General features: G+C 36.7%; 1 protein-coding gene and 1 non-coding gene across 12 annotated transcripts in view; one reads left to right on the top strand and one right to left on the bottom strand.

Annotated features, from left to right (window-relative positions):
* The window catches only part of CADPS2 (calcium dependent secretion activator 2), a 516958-nt gene that overhangs the window by 253659 nt on the left and 244736 nt on the right, over positions 1-18563 (top strand). For all 11 annotated transcript variants that reach the window (XR_004682085.1, XM_035021019.1, XM_035021016.1 and 8 more), the window contains one exon: positions 15727-15838. Coding sequence is in view for 10 of the 11 variants with exons in the window: in XM_035021019.1 (XP_034876910.1) it covers positions 15727-15838 (112 nt within the window). In the remaining variant the exon portion in view is untranslated. The remainder of the gene's footprint in view (positions 1-15726; positions 15839-18563) is intronic.
* Positions 13837-13941, bottom strand: LOC118021480. Its single transcript, XR_004682200.1, has one exon. It is a non-coding gene; the product is annotated as a U6 spliceosomal RNA (small nuclear RNA).

The following is an 18563-nucleotide window of genomic DNA, read 5'->3' as shown; positions in this document are numbered from 1 at the left end:
GCTGGTGCTCCAGGGGCTGGTGCTCCAGGGGCTGGTGCTCCAGGGGCTGGTGCTCCAGGGGCTGGTGCTCCAGGGGCTGGTGCTCCAGGGGCTGGTTTCAGCCGCCTCCTTGTTTTGCATACTGTAGCATCTCCCTGCCTTGTGCCTTTTTTGAGCACCTCCTGCTTTCTGAGATCTTCTCAACCCCCTCAGGAATGACCTCAGGGAATTCTACCCTCTGGAAATCTCAGATATTTGTGTAATTCAGAAACCTCTTTCCTCCCAAGCTCCTCCTGTGAGGTTGAAAAGTCTTTATTTCGCCCAAAGAAACTGTCATTTAGGAAAGAGAAACAAAGTTTTATCTGCAGGGAGATCCTCAGGAGGACCATTCCTAGGAGAAATGAAGTAAACCAGGATAGATAGTTCAGTCTGGTATTCTCTCTAACACGCCCCCATGTTACTGCTTTAAGGACCAAGAGTCTTTTACCTTGGGAGAAGCTGGAAGCATTGGAGGAGCATTTGCTTTTAAATGTAAGCCATTAAAAACAGATGCACTGACATTATTGTACCTTGGCAATTTCAAGGACTTCAAATTAGGCAAATAGAGAAGAAAGCATTTTCACACTGTACCTCTGGCCTCCCAAGAGCATTAACCCGCCTTGAAGTTCTATCAAATTAGAGATTAATCATTGGAATATATCTGGTAAAACAAATACTAGTTACAGATGGATTTTCCAATTTACTAGTAACAATATGCTGTACTGATTAGTGGTAATTATAATAGTTTGAAACTCTGTATTTTAAATTTCTGTAGTGCATTTTATCTTTGAAGGATAATGAATTCTTTCACAGTTGAAAGGTTTTTTTGTTTTTTGTTTTTTTTAGTTCATATAACACAATCACATTTTACTTTTGTGTCAAAAACAAAACAAAACAAAAACAGGAACAAACCAGGCTGATGTTCTCAAATTACTTAAAGGTTGAGGTTATAACCCCAGTATGAACATACATTGACAAGTATGTGTAGCTGATTAATTATTGGTTTATTCAGTATAGTTGTGCTCATTTCTGCACCAGTGCATTTTATTATTTGAACCTCTTTCTAGAGAACTATTGTATAACACACTTCATGCTTTAAAGTTAAATTAATGTAGCTTATATCAGTTATTTTATATTTCTATAAGTGCTTTAATATCTTGGTTTCCATCTTATAAAAAGTTACACTTTATTGTACTGCCTTGACCAAGTAAAATCATAATGTAAGATATGACAAATGGTTCTCTTTAAAATTAGATGCTTCAAGCTAATATCTTTGAACTACCCTATTATGAAGGAGAGGAGGGAAAATGCTTGCGAGGGATTATATCTTCTATTTTTTCTGAAACCTGATTTTGTGCTAACATGCTTGCTAGAGTTTCCCAGAAGAAAATGGTATATAATATGATTACTCTGGATATGGAGGTTTAATGGCATGAATACTTCATAAATGAAATACAGACTTTAGAGGAAAATTTTATCCTGTTATTCTTGAAGCTTTAGCAATCTTCAGAGCAGCAAAATGGGAGCTGTCTCTTTGAAGGGAAACGGAAATGTCTAAACACAATAAGAAAGAATGAAGGTGGGGCACCTGGGTGGCTCAGTCGGTTAAGTGACTGCCTTCGGCTCAGGTCATGATCCTGGAGTCCCTGGATCGAGTCCCGCATCGGGCTCCCTGCTCAGCGAGGAGCCTGCTTCTCCCTCTAACCCTCCCCCCCTCTCATGTACTCTCTCTCTCATTCTTGCTCTCTCAAATAAATAAATCTTTAAAAAAAAAAAAGAAAAAAGAAAGAATGAAGGTGAAGCCCCTGGGATTTTTTCTCTTACTATGAAAGTGATCAGTACCCACCTCAAGCCATCCCCAAATATTTTTTTGCTTTCAAGTACAAAATGTCATCCCAGGATTTCTTCTTTTGCCATGTTGAATAGATAACTTTGTATTGCCTTTCCATCCTAATCAAAAGTTTCAATGTAGCATTTTTGAAAGATCATCCCAAAAGTCTAGTGATAAAACTTATTAGTTTAATTGTAAAGGATATTTTCTAGTCGTTCTCTTAAAATTTGCATCATGTCAGCATTTTAGACTGAATTATTTTTTAAAGGAAGATTAATGTAATGTGGAAAATCCTTAAAATTTAGAGTAACACTCAGGTTATTACTCTCCTTATCCCAGGTTGGTCTCTTTCTAATCCTCCCTTCTTTTCTCCCTCTCTCCCCCCGCTCGCCTCAGCACCCCCTCTCTCTTCCTCTCTCTCTCTGTCCTCTTTTTTGTCATGTTTTGCTGTTAGTGGAAGCCTCTCTCTTTGTAGTTTCTTACATTGTCTGGATTTTAGTGTTGCCTTTTTATGAAGTTGATTAAACTTTAATGTTCCAAACTCTCCCTTTTTTTTTCAGGTACATATCATTTTGCTTGTGCAGTAAAGCTAAAGTAGTACTACTATGGATACTAATAACCATAGTCATTCCATGTGCACTTTCTGTATGACGGGTGCTGTGCCCTTATGGGTGTTAACTTAATTGCCTTCATTTACACCTCCTCAGTTTGATGAAGAAACTAGTATGATGTTATGGTAAAGTTGATCGCCCAGGCTCCCTGTGCATGGTGGAATTGGTCTTTGAGTCCAGAATCTGTGTCTGGGGTCTGCCCTAGTTAGCTGTCTCTCCATCACTATACTCTGCTGTGGGCAAGGGCTCTGGCACTGGTTCTGATTTTTTTTTTAATCTGACCTCCCCCCCCATCTTTACATGAAACTATTTAGAACAAGGTTATATTTGTGTAGTTAATGTCGTTAAGGGTGGCTATCGTTGTATAGCTGTACAGAATAATTCCTTTGGTTTTGTTGAAAGAATAGAATAGAATACTTGGACCTAAATAACAATGTAATTTGTCAGGTAAATGTTATCTTCATGACCTAGAAAGCCATGCCATGATTTCATTCATTGGCATAGCTATATTGCCTTGGGTATATTACTGACCTCTACGTGGTTCAAATTTGATATCAAATTGAAATTTCAAATATGTTTACGGTATGTCAACAACAGTAATAGCAATAAGTAAAGCAGTTTTTATAAACACTGTTGATCACCCAACTTAAACCATTTCATTAAATGTATAGGAAATTTGTTTTAATAATGTATTTTTTTGAAATTTCATATTATTTATGACATGGGAGACAGAGTAGGATTTGTACATAGGGTCACTGTTAGAAATTACAATTAATAAAATTTGTTACAGATTGTGAATGCTTATGGAAATCAACCATTACATTTCAAACAGTGGAAGTTTAAAGATACATTCTTTGAGAATGACATTTTCTTTAGATAAAATATTTATTTAAAAAATAATTCATGGGGCACATGGGTGGCTCAGTTGGTCAAGCATCCAACTCTTGATTTCAGCTCAGGTTATGATCTCAGGGTCCTAGGATCAAGCCCCAAATTAGGCTCTGCACTCCCTCTCCCTCTGCCCCTCCCCCCACCTGTTGTTCTCTCTCTCTAAAAAAAAATAAAATCTTAACAAAAAAAGGTTGTTCATTTAATATATTTTGTGAATTTAGTCTACATTAGGGTTATCCAGAGAGACAGATACATGTAGATCTAAATTTATTCTCTTTAAAAAAAAAGATTATTTATTTATTTGTAAAAGAGAGAGTGGGAGAGAGAAAGCACGAGTGGCATGAAGGGCAGAGGGAGAAGCAGACTCCCTGCCAAGCCGGGAGCTCAATGCAGCGCTCCATCCCACCAAGACCCCAGGATCACGACCTGAGCCGAAGGCAGACACTTAACTGACTGAGCCACCCAAGCTCCCCTAGATCTAAATATATTCAATTAAAAACTCTATATATATGGAGAGAGAGATTTTTTAAAGAACTTGTTCATGTGATTATGGATGTTGGCAAGTCTGAAATCTGTAGGGCAAGCCAGCAGGCTGAATATTAAGGTAAGAGTTGATGTTACAGTCTTGATCCACAATTCACAGTGCAGAATAGACAGGCTGGAAATTTAAGCAGAATTTTGTTTTTGTTTTGTTTTGTTTTTAATGTTATGTTAATCACCATACTTCATTAGTTTTGATGTAGTGTTCCATGATTCATTGTTTGTGTATAACACTCAGTGCTCCATTCAGTACGTGCCCTCTTTAATACCCATCACCAGGCTAACCCATCCCCCTACCCCCTCCCCTCTAGAACCCTCAGTTTGTTTTTCAGAGTCCATAGTCTTTCATGGTTCATCTCCACCTCCGAAATCCACCCCCCTTCATTTTTCCCTTCCTACTATCTTCTCCTTCTTTTTTTTTTTTAACATATAATGTATTATTTGTTTCAGAGGTACAAGTCTGTGATTCAACAGTCTTACACAATTCACAGTGCTCACCATAGCACATACCCTCCCCAATGTCTATCACCCAGCCACCCCATCCCTCCCACCCACACCACTCCAGCAACCCTCAGTTTGTTCCCTGCGATTAAGAATTCCTCATATCAGTGAGATCATATGATACATGTCTTTCTCTGATTGACTTATTTCGCCCAGCATAATACCCTCCAGTTCCATCCACGTCATTGCAAATGGCAAGATTTCATTCCTTTTGATGGCTGCATAATATTCCATTTTGTGTGTGTGTGTGTGTGTGTGTGTACACCACATCTTCTTTATCCATTCATCTGTCGATGGACATCTTGGCTCTTTCCATAGTTTGGTTACTGTGGACATTGCTGCTATAAACATCGGGGTGCACATAGCACTTCGGATCACTACATTTGTATCTTTGGGGTAAATACCCAGTAGTGCAATTGCTGGGTCGTATGATAGCTCTATTTTCAACTTTTTGAGGAACCTCCATACTGTTTTCCAGAGTGGCTGCACCAGCTTGCATTCCCACCAACAGTGTAGGAAGGTTCTCCTTTCTCCACATCCCGCCAACATCTGTTGTTTCCTGACTTGCTAATTTTAGCCATTCTGACTGGTGTGAGGTGGTATCTCATTGAGGTTTTGATTTGGATTTCCCTGATGCTGAGCGATGTTGAGCACTTTTTCATGTGTCTGTTGGCCATTTGGATGTCTTCTTTGGAAAAATGTCTGTTCATGTCTTCTGCCCATTTCTTGATTGGATCATTTGTTCTTTGGGTGTTGATACAGATTTTGGATACTAGCCCTTTATCTGATATGTCATTTGCAAATATCTTCTCCCATTCTGTCAGTTATCTTTTGGTTTTGTTGACTGTTTCTTTTGCTTTGCAAAAGCTTTTTATCTTGATGAAGTCCCAATAGTTCATTTTTGCCCTTGCTTCCCTTGCCTTTGGTGATGTTTCTAGGAAGAAGCTGCTGTGGCTGAGGTCAAAGAGGTTGCTGCCTGTGTTCTCCTTTAGGATTTTGTTGGACTCCTGTCTCACCTTTAGGTCTTTCAACCATTTTGAGTCTACTTTTGTGTGTGGTGCAAGGAAATGGTCCAGTTTCATTCTTTTGCAAACAGACACAAAGATCAATGGAACAGAATAGACAGCCCAGAAATGGACCCTCAACTTTATGGTCAAAATCTTTGACAAAGCAGGAAGGAATGTCCAATGGAAAAAAGTCTCTTCAACAAATGGTGTTGGGAAAATTGGACAGCCACATGCAGAAGAATACTCAATGTATTTTTAAAAGAAGTTTAAAATCTGTCCTACAGACTATTAAAATTGAAAGTGAAGGACTTTTTTTACAATAAAATTTTGAAATCCTAACAAACTTGGATTTTATATTACAATGAATAATTTTAAAATTTGGGCTTTTAGTAGAACAGGGTTCTTTGTGCTGCATTTTATTTACATAGATATATTTCTTATGAATCAACTTTTAAAATTTGTATATTCTTTTATATTTAAGAATAGCTTAAAATCTTGGGCTGTCTTAGAATTCTGTCCTTGGTTGTCTTTTTTTTTTTTTAAAGAGAGCACGTGAGAACACACACGTGTGTGAGTTGGGGGTGGGGGCAGGGCAGAAAGCAAGAGGGAGGGTGAGAATCCCAAGCAGGCTCCATGCCCAGTGCAGAGCCAGACACAGGGCTTGATCTCACGACCCTGAGATCATGACCTGGACTGAAATCAAGAGTTGGACACTTAACGGACCTAGCCACCCAGGTGCCTTTGAAGTAGTTAAGATTGGAAACAACCTTAAGGTCCATCAGGAGAAGAGTGATCGAACAAATTCTGGCACAGCCATACAAGGGGGGGAGGGGAATGCTTTACTGTCTTAAAATTGTGTAAAGTCCATGTATTGATAAGATCAATATGTAGTGTTCTGTAAAAGCACAAGTTATAGAGCAATTTGAATATCCCATTTATTTAAAAATAAATTTTAAAAACTGTGCTTAGGTACACACATACACACATGGATAGAGATACATATATATGCCTGGATTTGTAAGATACAAATTCCTACCATCATGGAGTTTTTAATGGACACCCTTCATATGTACATTCATTCTTGTAGTTTCTATTATCACCTCTGTGAATAACTCTCAAATCTGTATCTTTATTTGCAGGCTTGTAGCTAAAGTGCAGACCTGAATTTCCAGCAACTTACTGGAATCAGACACTTGAGTTTTCAAATATGTCCCTTCACCTCTTGTAGTTTTGACCATGGTAAATGATGCCACCAGCTGTCCACATTTCCGTAGAAATGTGTAGTTATCTTCACTGTTCTATCCTTTTTCTTTGGCTTAAGTCCATCAGTAATTGATAAACGGATACAGTTGGGCCCAGGGAAATGACATAGAAATGTTGAACTTTTTAAATATCAAAAGCTGCTCTTCCAAAAGTGTCTTCTGCTTTAAAAGAGCTTTCCATAAAACTGTCTTAATTGTTCATATTAATAAGAAATGCTGAATTTAAAAGAATTTGTTCAGTGCTTAATATTATTTTTAGAACACTTTCAATGTTGTGTTTAATTTTTACTTACATAACAGACTCTTAGTAATTCTTTTTAAACTTCTCAATCTTAAGTTATTCAATTAAGAGATAGCCCTGTATATTTATAATAGTGACATCTCGCATTTACATTGTATATTTTACAAGTCGAATGTACCTGTCTTACACACACATCTGTTTCAGAATAGTTGTAGTGCATTCCTGGCTGTTGTGAGCAGGACAATGACAGAAAGATGCCAACAGATATAGGCAAGGGATACAGCTTTTCTTATGCAATTAAAGGCTACTAAAGCTCCCCTGCATAGAGCTGCACATGATACTGTTCGACACTCCTGAGGATACATAGCATCAGGCCTTTGTGATCAGCTCACTGCATCCCATTCTCAAGCCTTGCTTTTCCTTCTTGGTCCCTCTTCCAGAGCTTGTGAAGAGTGTTCATCTACCTTGTCACCAAATATGAGTAATTAAAAGTAATTCAAAGCAATCCTGACGGTTTATCATGAATTACGTGAATCTAAATCAGTTTGGGGGACAAATCTCCTGTAGGACAGCAGAAAGAGACCTCAGACCTATATGAAATTGATTGCAGAAACCTTGGGAAGAGTTTGACCAAATATCTGATGTTTGAATATTTAAGTTAGCCTAAACTTTATTGAGGCAAATATCCTTAGATAAGTGTTACATCATTTTAATCTTAAAATGCCTGCTATGAAAATGATAATCTGTGTTGGATTGTTAATATTTTTCATGCTGCAGTTATTTTAAGAATTTTCTTTCTTTCCCTATAGTTAGATCTTTTTTTTTTTTTTAAGATTTATTTATTTGAGAGAGAAAGAGAGCACAAGCAGGGGGGGTGCACAGGGAGAGAGAGAGACAGAATACCAAGCAGACTTCCCGCTGAACACAGAGCTAGACAAGGGGCTCGGTCTCCCATCCTGAGATCACGACCTGAGCCAAAACCGAGTCGGATGCTTAACCGACTGGGCCACTCAGGCGTCCCTCTAGTTAGATCCTTATTTCATGTTTTCTCTTATAAAATAAATGATGTATTTGGAATTACAGATTATTGTTAATTATTTTAATAACTCAGTTTTTGTAATAGAATTAATGGTAATTTGGTAAGGAAAACATCATTTAAAAGCAATCAATAGGGGCACCTGGGTGGCTCAGTGGTTGGGCATCTGCCTTCAGCTCCGGTCATGATCCCAGGGTCCCAGGATCGAGCCCCACTTCAGGCTCCTTGCTCAGCGGGAGGCCTGCTTCTCCCTCTCCCACTCCCCCTGCTTGTATTCCCTCTCTTGCTCTGTCTCTTTCTGTCAAATAAATAAATAAAATCTTAAAAAAAAAAAATCACTAGACTGAAAATAAGGCAAAACTGTTATTTGTAAAAAGAGTTTATAACTTTTTTGTATACCAGCAATTTTCAGACAATATAAAGGACACAGATTCTTTAGAATTCCAAAATACAAAATACTATGAAATGACTTTAACACAGAATGTGTAGGAACTACATAGTAGAAAAAAGTTTAAGACTTTATAAAAAAATATTAGGATAGATTTTAATAAATGGAGAGCACTCCCTTTTTATTGAATAGAAATATAGTAAGTTGGAAGTGTCTGTTTGCTTCTTGTTCTAACTGGTATCCTAATATCTCATAAAGCCACAAGAATTCAAACAGTATAGCACAGCTCAGGAGATCGATCTTTAGGACAAAGTTCAACATCAAACCCCAGTTTTTATAATAATACCATAAATATATTTGACTTCTAAACTAAATGAGATCAGGGTAGATGAAAAATTAAGGTAAAATGCCATTTAACATCACTATTAAATTTTAGACAACTTGAAGGTTTAAACAGTAGAAACATGTTGAAGAAATAAAGTTAATATTTATATAATCTGTGGTTAAGTAAAGACTCTTTAAGCAGGATGTCAAAATCAGGAACTATAAATAAAAGTGCTAGAACATGGCTATCTAATATTTTTAAACTATACATTTAAAAAAGCCATGAAAAGAGTTAAATAGAAAATAACCAGCTGTGACAATATTTGCCATATATGGTATCAGAAACAGCACATGTCTTTATCTTTAGAGGTTTTTTCAAATCAAAAGAAAGCCTACTAGAGAGAAAGCGTAATGTAATATATAAATGGGCAGCTATTTAATAAAAGAGCCAAGTCATAAAAGAAATTCAGATGACTAATACAGAGAAAATGCTCAGTCTTAGAAGTAATTTTTAAAAGTGCAGTTTAGAACCCTGTTCAATTCTGTATGATTGGCTTCATTATATTTATGAGTTTATATGTCTGTCTTCCCTACCAGTCTGAGCTCATCCAGGACAGGATCTGTTGTCTTGATTTTTTATTACTATTTTTTTAATGCCTGCCCTTTCCCTATATGCCTGTCACATAGTTGGATAAAAGGATGGAGAGATAAGGAATGTAGTTTGAGCCTATTTGTAAGTTTTAGCTTCTGTCATCATGTATGTGTTATAGGGTCACAATAACAATTTTGAATCAAGGGATTTGGATGATTTTTGATAACTGTTGCACTGTTAATGATTTTCAACATTGAAACAAATGCGCTAGTAATTTTTGAGAATCCTTTTAGGTCACGGTTTGAATCTAGTTCTATAGATACTCTTAGAAGCATGTCAGGAACGCAAGGCAAGGTTCAGAGGGATATATGTTACAGTATATATTCAAATTATTTGATGTCTATCATCTATTAGAATATAAGTTCCAAGAGAATAGAGACTTTGGTTGCTGACACTAGAGTGTTGTCTGGCAAATTTGAAGTACTCAGTAAGTTTTTTGAAAGAAGAGGCCCAGATTGTTTTGTGTCCTTCCCCCACCACCACTTTACATCACACCTAGCCTTATATCACCTTCATAGCCATCATTTTAAGTAGCAGCAAAATATTCCATTGTATGCCACATAATTTACATGATCTTCCCTTCATATTAGATATTTCAGTTGCTTGCTTTTTCTTTTATGCAAAATGCTATAGTGAATATGTTCCTGCTTATAGTCTTTCCAGTATTTATGATTATTTCGTTAGGGCAAATTCTTAGAAATAGCCTTAATGGATGAATAGACATGTACATATATTTTGGCTCATGGTACAAATTTCCAGTATACTTAATTTAATAGCAAATACATAATTAATGTCAGTTATTTCAGTCGGTATGTGAACTACTCTGTTTTCATAGCCAGGAAGTCCTGCTGTCCTCATAAAGGTGCTTTGTAGATATTTTATCTTTTGAAGATTTACATTGGAAGTCTGAATCCTCATAAATAATACATTCATAGAAGTAGAAAAAGGCAATGTATTTTGAGTCAAAGCAAATTGACAGCAAGGGTAATGTATTCTTTTATCACATAATACAGAGAAAATAGTGGGAAGATAATAACTGGTATTAATTCCTGAAAGTGTTTAAACATGCCAATTAGGTAGAAAACAAGGAAATATCTTGGTGAATATTGAAAATATTCACCTATTACTTCTTTCCTCCTTCCTTGCCTTTTTGGGGGGTAGGGTGGGAGGGAGGACTTTTGTTTTTAATTCACTTATTGTAGAATTCATAAGTATTTTCTAACTGTATATATCTTTCTTTTAGTTTTTATAAGAGAAATTATCAAGGGCGTGCATTTTGTATTCCGGAATGTCAGGGTTTATAAGGACTATTAAGTACCACTATATTTATATTTATGCACCCCTTTAAAATTGCACATTTTTGTCAAATATCATAAAAGCTTAGTCCTTTGGCTTTTACAGTTAGGATTTGCCGGTATCCTTGTGCCTTTGCTTCTCCCTGCCTGAAAGCATGTTTTTTATTTAATTATCTCTCCTTTCACAGGCGCTGGCCATTAGTATTCCTTGCCCTTGACTCAGGAAGTCCCAGACCTTGTTAAGTAGACAAATTCTTGTGGATTGCCTCCTGGGCCCTGTGATAGTCCTGGAGCCTTCCTTTATTGGCATAAGTTTTCGGAACGGATATCCTGGATTGCTTTCCAAATTCTAAATTACTAATGTCTTCCTATTAACTTCATCTAGCTCTTTATTTTCTAATAAATTACTGGCTTTACTTGGAATATGTTGATTAGGTTCCTTGTGTGACTTCTCTAAGCATGTTTTGTACCATATTACCATTCCTAGCATAGTATTCTCTAATTTTACACAAGTCTAATGGTAGAAAAATAATCATGGCCTTCAGATGATAAAAGATAGTGCATATTCAAAGGCCATGATTACTATTAAATATTTTTATATCTCCAAGTAGAATACCAAAAGTTGACAAAAATATGAAAGGAAGTTGTCAAAATCTCTTATCTTGATGGCAGATAATACTTTTACCTTGCTATATAAAGGATATCAAAAGATCAGTAATGATAAAAGAGATTTAAATAGCACAGTTAACAAGCTTGACCTAATGGCCACATGTACAACATGGTACCCACAATGGAGAACACTTTTTATTTCCACATACTCATGGAAGAGTTAAAGACCCACATAAACACATACACACACACACGCATATAGGCCTACATATTTTGGAATATATAAAAACTAGTTTCAGTTATTTCAGGAGATGAGTATCTTGCAAGTTCTATTATTTAACCCAATGTAATAAGCATAGGACTTACTTGGAAAAAGTAAAACTTCATTTATAAACTCTAGAAACACGCCTGTAAACAGCTAAATAATAACAAAAATAATAATTTGTGGGACACTGTACTTAAAGTGGTTAAGGGAAATTTATAACCTGAAATGCTTACAATGCTAAGCTTGAATGCTTAGAACAAAAGAAAGGCTTAAAATTAATGAGCCATGCTTTCAAGTTAAAAATGTAAAACAACAGCAGAATTAACGCGGATAAATTATGGTGAAATAAAAAAGCAGAGTTTAATGAAATAGAAAACAAGCATGTAACAGAGGAGATCATCAAAGTCAAGCAATAGTACTTTGAAAAGAATAATAAGACAAACCTATGTCAAAGTTAAAAATGGAAAAAATATTAGGAATGAAAAAAATATGTAACTATAGATGCAAAAGAGGAGATATTTTACAACTTTGTGCAAAATCTTTTGAAAAACTTAGATGAAATAACTTTTTCTAGTAATATATCAAAATCGGTTCAAATAGAAAATTGGAGTAGTTTTATAACTATAACCAGTGAAGAAATAGAATCAGTAGCAAATATCTTCCCACAAAGAAACATTGGACCCAAACAGCTTAATGGGTAAACTCCAAGAACAGATAATTCTCATTTTTTTTTTTTTTTACAGAATCTTCCAGATAATAAAAATGTGGCACTGTTCAACTCATCAAAAAGTCTAGCATAACAAAAACAGGACAATGCAAGGATATATACAAGAAAAAGAAAAGGAAATCTGCAGGCTAGTCTCAATCATGAATATTGATACAAAATGCCAAACTACAGCATTCTAAATCTGTTTGTTTTTTTTTTTAAGGAAATAGGTTTATCTTTGAAAAGCAAGAAAATGTTGAACCACCACAATTACTAATCATCTCAGTAGGTACAGGAAAAATTTTAATAGAGCATTCATTTCTGGATTACAGATAGGTAGGATCTATGATCTATATCTGATATATATGATATCTATGATATATCTATGACCATCCATAAAATGTACCTGCATCTGTGATAGAAAATCCAGGACATAACTGATATACCATAATATATATCACATATCTGATATATGAGTATAAAACACATACTCTGATTTATTTGTGGGTATCTAATGAACTAGGAAGAGAATTTCCTTTACCCATGAAAGACCAACTATAAGATACCTGGAGCAGTGATCACCTCTAGAGGTAAAATGCTAAAAATATTCCCTTTAAAAAGAAATTTAAGGGTGCCTGGGTGACTCAGATGGTTAAGCGTCTGCCTTCGGTTCAGGTCATGATCCCAGCGTCCTGGGATCGAGTCCCGCATCGGGCTCCCTGCTCCTTGGGAGCCTGCTTCTCCCTCTGCCTCTCTCTCTCTCTGTCTCTCATGAAAAAATAAATAAAATCTTTTAAAAAAAAGAAATTTAAGACAATTATTAATATAGAACCCAGAATCCTAGCTACTCTGGTGGTAGTGTGGGCTTGGGATGAGAGGAAGATGTGACCAGGGTAGGGCACAAAGAGGACTCTTCTGATATACTGGTATATTCTCCCTCTTAATCTGAGTGGTGGGAATGCTGATTTTTATTCTTTAAACTGTATCTCATTTTTGGACACTTAATATACGATTTACATAATAAAATGTTTTTAGTGAGTAGATGAGAGATGTCTAGTGAATAAAGATTTAGAGATGTAAGGGTGGAAAACCTTTCCTTTCTTCTAGTTTCTTTGGCTGGTCTAATAATTGACATCAGGCAGATTAACAGGAGAAAAACAAATTTAATTTGTATGTAAATGAAATATGAGACTCAAAGAAGTGACCAAGAGGGCAGCTTTTATATTTCTTAGACAAACAATAAATTTTTGAAGAATTGACAGAGAAATTTGAGCTCTGGGGATGGTAAGTTAGTAAGGAAGTAATGAGGTTTGTTTATACAGTCTCCTTGGCCCTAAATTCCCTGTTTCTGGTAATAAGGATATTTTCTACTACGGGTGACTGGAGAAGGTATCTTTCATGTGGGAGATGTATTTCCTGCTTTCAGGGGCACAATGGAGGAGTCAGAGTATCCTTGTTGCACTTAAGTAACTTTAATTCAAGATAATGTGCCAAAATGGCATATACGGGAGTGGCCTGTCCTGAGCCCTCGAAGAATAGTTGTTGAAGATGTGTGTTTATGAAGGATCTGAGGTAAAAGGCAGTTTTCTGGGAGTTCCCAGGATCATGAGTGAGCACAATTCTTTACATATGCATTGTTGTTTATTTGTCTTATTCTAACAGAATTGGCAGCGCCTTTCCCTTCACGTATCATCCTTGTGCAGGGCCATGCTAATCTTGTCTGTATTGTTCCAATTTTAATATATGTGCTGCCAAAGCGAGCACGCATTTCCCTTCACGTAAAGTGGCAGGGAGATGGGGTTAAAAGATGAAACTCATCAAGTCCCCCAGTGATGGTTAACATGGTTGTCAGTATATTTCTCTTTGGAGAACGGCATATTGCTATAGATGGGGAATTACAAACAATCGTATAGAACAGGATAAGTACTTTTGGGGGATTTTGACATTAGAGGAAAAAAATAACAAATTTTTATGAGGAGAATTAATTTAAAAGATGAACAAATTCTATATAAACCTGTTAGGCTGTGTCTACATGGCTACTACAAATCTTTGATTTCAATTGTAAAGAAAATGTCTCGAAGGATTAGTTTTCCACATTTAATCACATGACACCAAATAAAGACGAGTATGTCCTGGGAATCTACTCCAGAATTGTCATCTGGATGGCCTTGACCACTCAAGGCTGAAGATCCCACACACAAAATTGAGAATGTTTCTCCCTTATTTTGGTTCTGAATCCCTTTTCATTTTTAGTCTTAGTTGAGCTCTACTTTATCTCAGGCCATCTTAATTCTATGAAATGGCAAAAATTCTTTGCTAACCCCTTTCTAGAAGTCTAAAATAAAAATTAAGCTGCTTTTCCATCCTAATTGAATCTGTCCTTTCCCTCTGGCATATGACTTTAATTTCGGAGAACAAATGGCGTCTGGATACGAGTTTCCGCGGTCACTGAAGTGGTCTCTGCTTTACTGTACACATATTACAGTGTTATCATTGCTGTGGTTGCAGAGGAAGACGTCACAGTTATTCAATTTTTATTAGACTTTCCTCCATTTTTTTGTATTTCCCAAGCTTTCTGAATATGGTTTATAAAACAAAGTTCAGATAATGCCTTTAAAAGGGTAAATTTGTTTTTTTAAAACAATATAAGAAAACCTGTATTTTTATATGGCGATTTACTTGTAGCGGGGATCCTTATTTTGTTTAATCTCACTTTTGTGTGTTTTTCTCAATGGCATTTTCTTCCTGCTTTGCTGCATCTCGTGTCTGTGATCTCAGAGTTATGAGAAATATTGATAAGATTTTTTAATACCAGGTGTGTGCCAGTTGAGTTTGTAAATACGCTAGGATGAATTGGTGTGTGGTAAAGCTGAGATGCCACTAATTAAAAGATAAGCCAAGAAAAATGTTATTTTGTTATGATGATTTGAAAAGCCAGATGTCGACAGACTTACTCCATTCCTAGGAGAGTGTGTTGGGAAATAAACTGCAAAACGTTCATATTTTTACAGTGCTTATTTCTTTCCTTTTGATAGGAGCTTTTAAAAATCATATAAAGTAATAGACTTGAGATAATTACCTCCGCTTTTTAAAATATAAAATATCTGGTAAAGACTTTCCAAGAAGTGATAGGGTAAAGTCTTCAGCATGCAAAAAAAGTTTTCCGTGAAACTGTCTTTTATATAAAGAAACTTTTAGCGATTTCTCTCTAGGCATCTATAAGAATGGGGTTATAATTTGTATTTGAATAGATAATAGATTTCAGTGACTACATATATAATGCTTTACCTTAACCTAAATTCTCATTGCACACTGTCTTTTATACTCTAATGTGCTAATTTTTGGAACAGCTTTGGAATTATTATAAGCTGTAAAACTTATTATTTTTCTTCTTGATTGTGCCATCTGTCAGAAACAAAAGCAAAGATAAAAATCTCATTGAGCCACAAAAGATTCTGTATTGGCTTAATGGGCCTTCTAAGGAGATACATCTGTCTGGAAAAAAATTAATGCTGCATTTTAAAGAAAATCTTTGTGACTTTATTGCAGATGGGGAACTCAAGGTGATTTCACCACCACCCATCCTCGGCCTGTGGTCAAAGTAAAACTCTTCACGGAAAGCACTGGGGTCCTGGCCCTTGAAGATAAAGAACTGGGAAGGGTGAGTTGTACTCAGCCCTGTATGTTCAAGGTCACACATTTTTACTTCTTTCGATTCACAGTTAAAGTAGACCAGTATGTAGCGTGTGAACTTTCTGTTCATAAACTACGTAAAATAATTTATTTGTAATTTTCCACAGTCCCAGATTACAGCTCCAGTTTTTTAAACATAATTGTCAATGACTTAGAAAGTAGTGTGATGGGCTTTGGGTATGTAAAGGTTGCATATATAAGATAATAGGGACCCGTTTTTCTTACACATGTACTGCTCAGTGGATCTGAATGGTACAGGCAAACTTGTCCTTCTTGGTGAGAAGTAATTCTCGTTTAAACATTTCTGTCCATGAGTTAAAAGCATCTTGATATTTGAAGTCATCTGTTTAGGTCCATTATGATTAGACTGATTAGAATATCTAAGGCTACTTCTCTCTTACCTCTCCTGCTTTCCCTGTGAGAAGCTCTTTTTCACACATCTTTTAACATTGAATTTTTTATCCTGTACTCACCTCATACCTGGAATATATTTATCCTCTAATGCTAGTGTCTCTCCACTATACTCATCCTCTTTTGGCAGTTAAAAGCATTAAGATTCAGGTAGATTTGTGATCTTAACACCTCTCTGTCTGAAAGATTATCTGCAGTCTGATTTATAAAGTAGATGGGCTTCAGTGAGTAGGCTATAAAGTTATCTTCTGTAACATGGATCTCTCTTACCCAGACCTGAAGACTGAATTGATAGGTATTTTCCAGAGATTAAAGCCTTTCAAAATCTTCCTTGAAAATTTCTGGTGATGATTGACCGCTTGTGTGGTGCTAGATTTTGAAGGATACTGGGATCACTGGGTATATTGGAATTTTTTTTCTCCGAAGTTGTGATTTCTATTCATTTCAAATCCTTCTCTTCTGTCCCCTTTAGAGTTTTTCCATTTCTAGGGATTTTGTGAATCTGTACCCACACTCCAGAAATTGAGAGTCAGCAGTCACATTCCCAATTTCGTCCTCTGTTTCCTTATTAAATGTATTCGTTAAGACTTACGAGCTAAGCCATACCATTCATTCATGTGCTTACGTATTTGTGCACTGATTCATTCAACAAAAGTGTGGAGGTAGCATAATCTCACTGAAGAGCCCTGGAGATTACATTTGGTTTTACGGATTGATGAATCAGTACTTGTCATTTAAACTATTATTACGTTAATTACCCTATTTGCTTTATAACTATTTTGTACTGTCTAAAAGCAGCCATTTTAAGTCTAAAGCTATAATGTAATTCTTTAGATATTTTTAATTCATTTCTCCACTGGCCATATATATATCTGAGCAGGTTTTATTTTTTTTAATATTTATTTATTTGACAGAGAGAGAGACAGAGAGGGAACACAAGCAGGGGGAGTGGGAGAGGGAGAAGCAGGCTTCCCGCCGAGCAGGGAGCCCGATGCAGGGCTCCATCCCAGGACGCTGGGATCGTGACCCGAGCAGGAGGCAGACGCTTAACGACTGAGCCACCCAGGCGCCCCTAAGCAGGTTTTAAATTGGGTATGTAAGTGGTATGTCTTCCTGTCAGTTGTAGGTCTGAGAAAGGCCTCATACTCCTTTGCTCCCTTCATATAAGACCACTTTTCTTTCTGTACAAGAGTTTCTGAACCCCAGCACTATTGATATTTTGAGTAGGAAAATGCTTTGTTGTTAGGAGCTTTTCTGAACGCTTTAGTTAGCAGCATCCGTAGCCTCTGTCAGATGCCAGTAGTTCACCCAGTCTAAATCAAGATGATAAAAATGTCTCCAGACATTGCTGAATGGAGCTGTGCAACATCATCCTACTTAGAGATCCGTTGAACTATACTGATGATCTGAGTAGGTTCCGTGATTGTAATGATGATTTATGTGTTAATGACTTCCAGTTGTTTTTTTTTTAATTTTATTTATTTATTTGAGAGAGAGCACATGAGAGGGGGGAGGGTCGGAGGGAGAAGCAGACTCCCTGCAGAGCAGGGAGCCCGATGCGGGACTCCATCCAGGGACTCCAGGATCATGACCTGAGCCGAAGGCAGTCGCTTAACCAACTGAGCCACCCAGGCGCCCGACTTCCAGTTTTTTATTTTTCTTTCTTGGAGCTTCGAATTGCATATCCAGCCTGCATACTTGGTATTTCTAGTTGCATTTAATGGTTATCTCAAACTAAATATTTCTAAAATAGAACTTAATGATTAGCACCCCCATAAAGTCTTTCAGAGAGGCAGTTTTCAAGCCAGTGACCTTGATACATAATACTGCTATCTATTTGCAAGTTCTGTCAGCTTTCCCTAAATTTATTCCGAATATATCCACATCTTAGTATCTCCTCTGCCCTAATTCAGGACACCATCCTTCCTTGCTGGTGATAGTTTGCTTTACTACTTTGCCATTTATCATCTTGTCCCCTCTGATCTAGCTTTCACACTTCAGCCAGTATGATCTATTTAAAATTCAAAACAAATCACATCATTCCGCCCTTAAAATCTTCCCGTGTCTTCTCTTTTATTTGGAATAAAAATCAGACTCCTCATCATAGTGTAGCATGCCCAAGAATGGTTCTCAGGGTGGGACCCTGGATCAGCAACATCAGCAGCATCTGGAAAATCGTTAGAAATGCAGATTCTCAGGCCTGGCTGGACCAGAAACTCTGAAGGTGGTGTGCTGTGGTCTGTTTAACGAGGCCTCCTGGCAAGTTCCACACACACCAACAT

The sequence above is a fragment of the Mirounga leonina genome, unplaced genomic scaffold, assembly GCF_011800145.1.
Source record: "Mirounga leonina isolate KUSES-001 unplaced genomic scaffold, KU_Mleo_1.0 Mir_174, whole genome shotgun sequence".
Taxonomy (NCBI): domain Eukaryota; kingdom Metazoa; phylum Chordata; class Mammalia; order Carnivora; family Phocidae; genus Mirounga; species Mirounga leonina.
The sequence above is the reverse complement of the archived record's forward strand: the minus strand, read 5'-3'. Positions and strand labels throughout refer to the sequence as shown.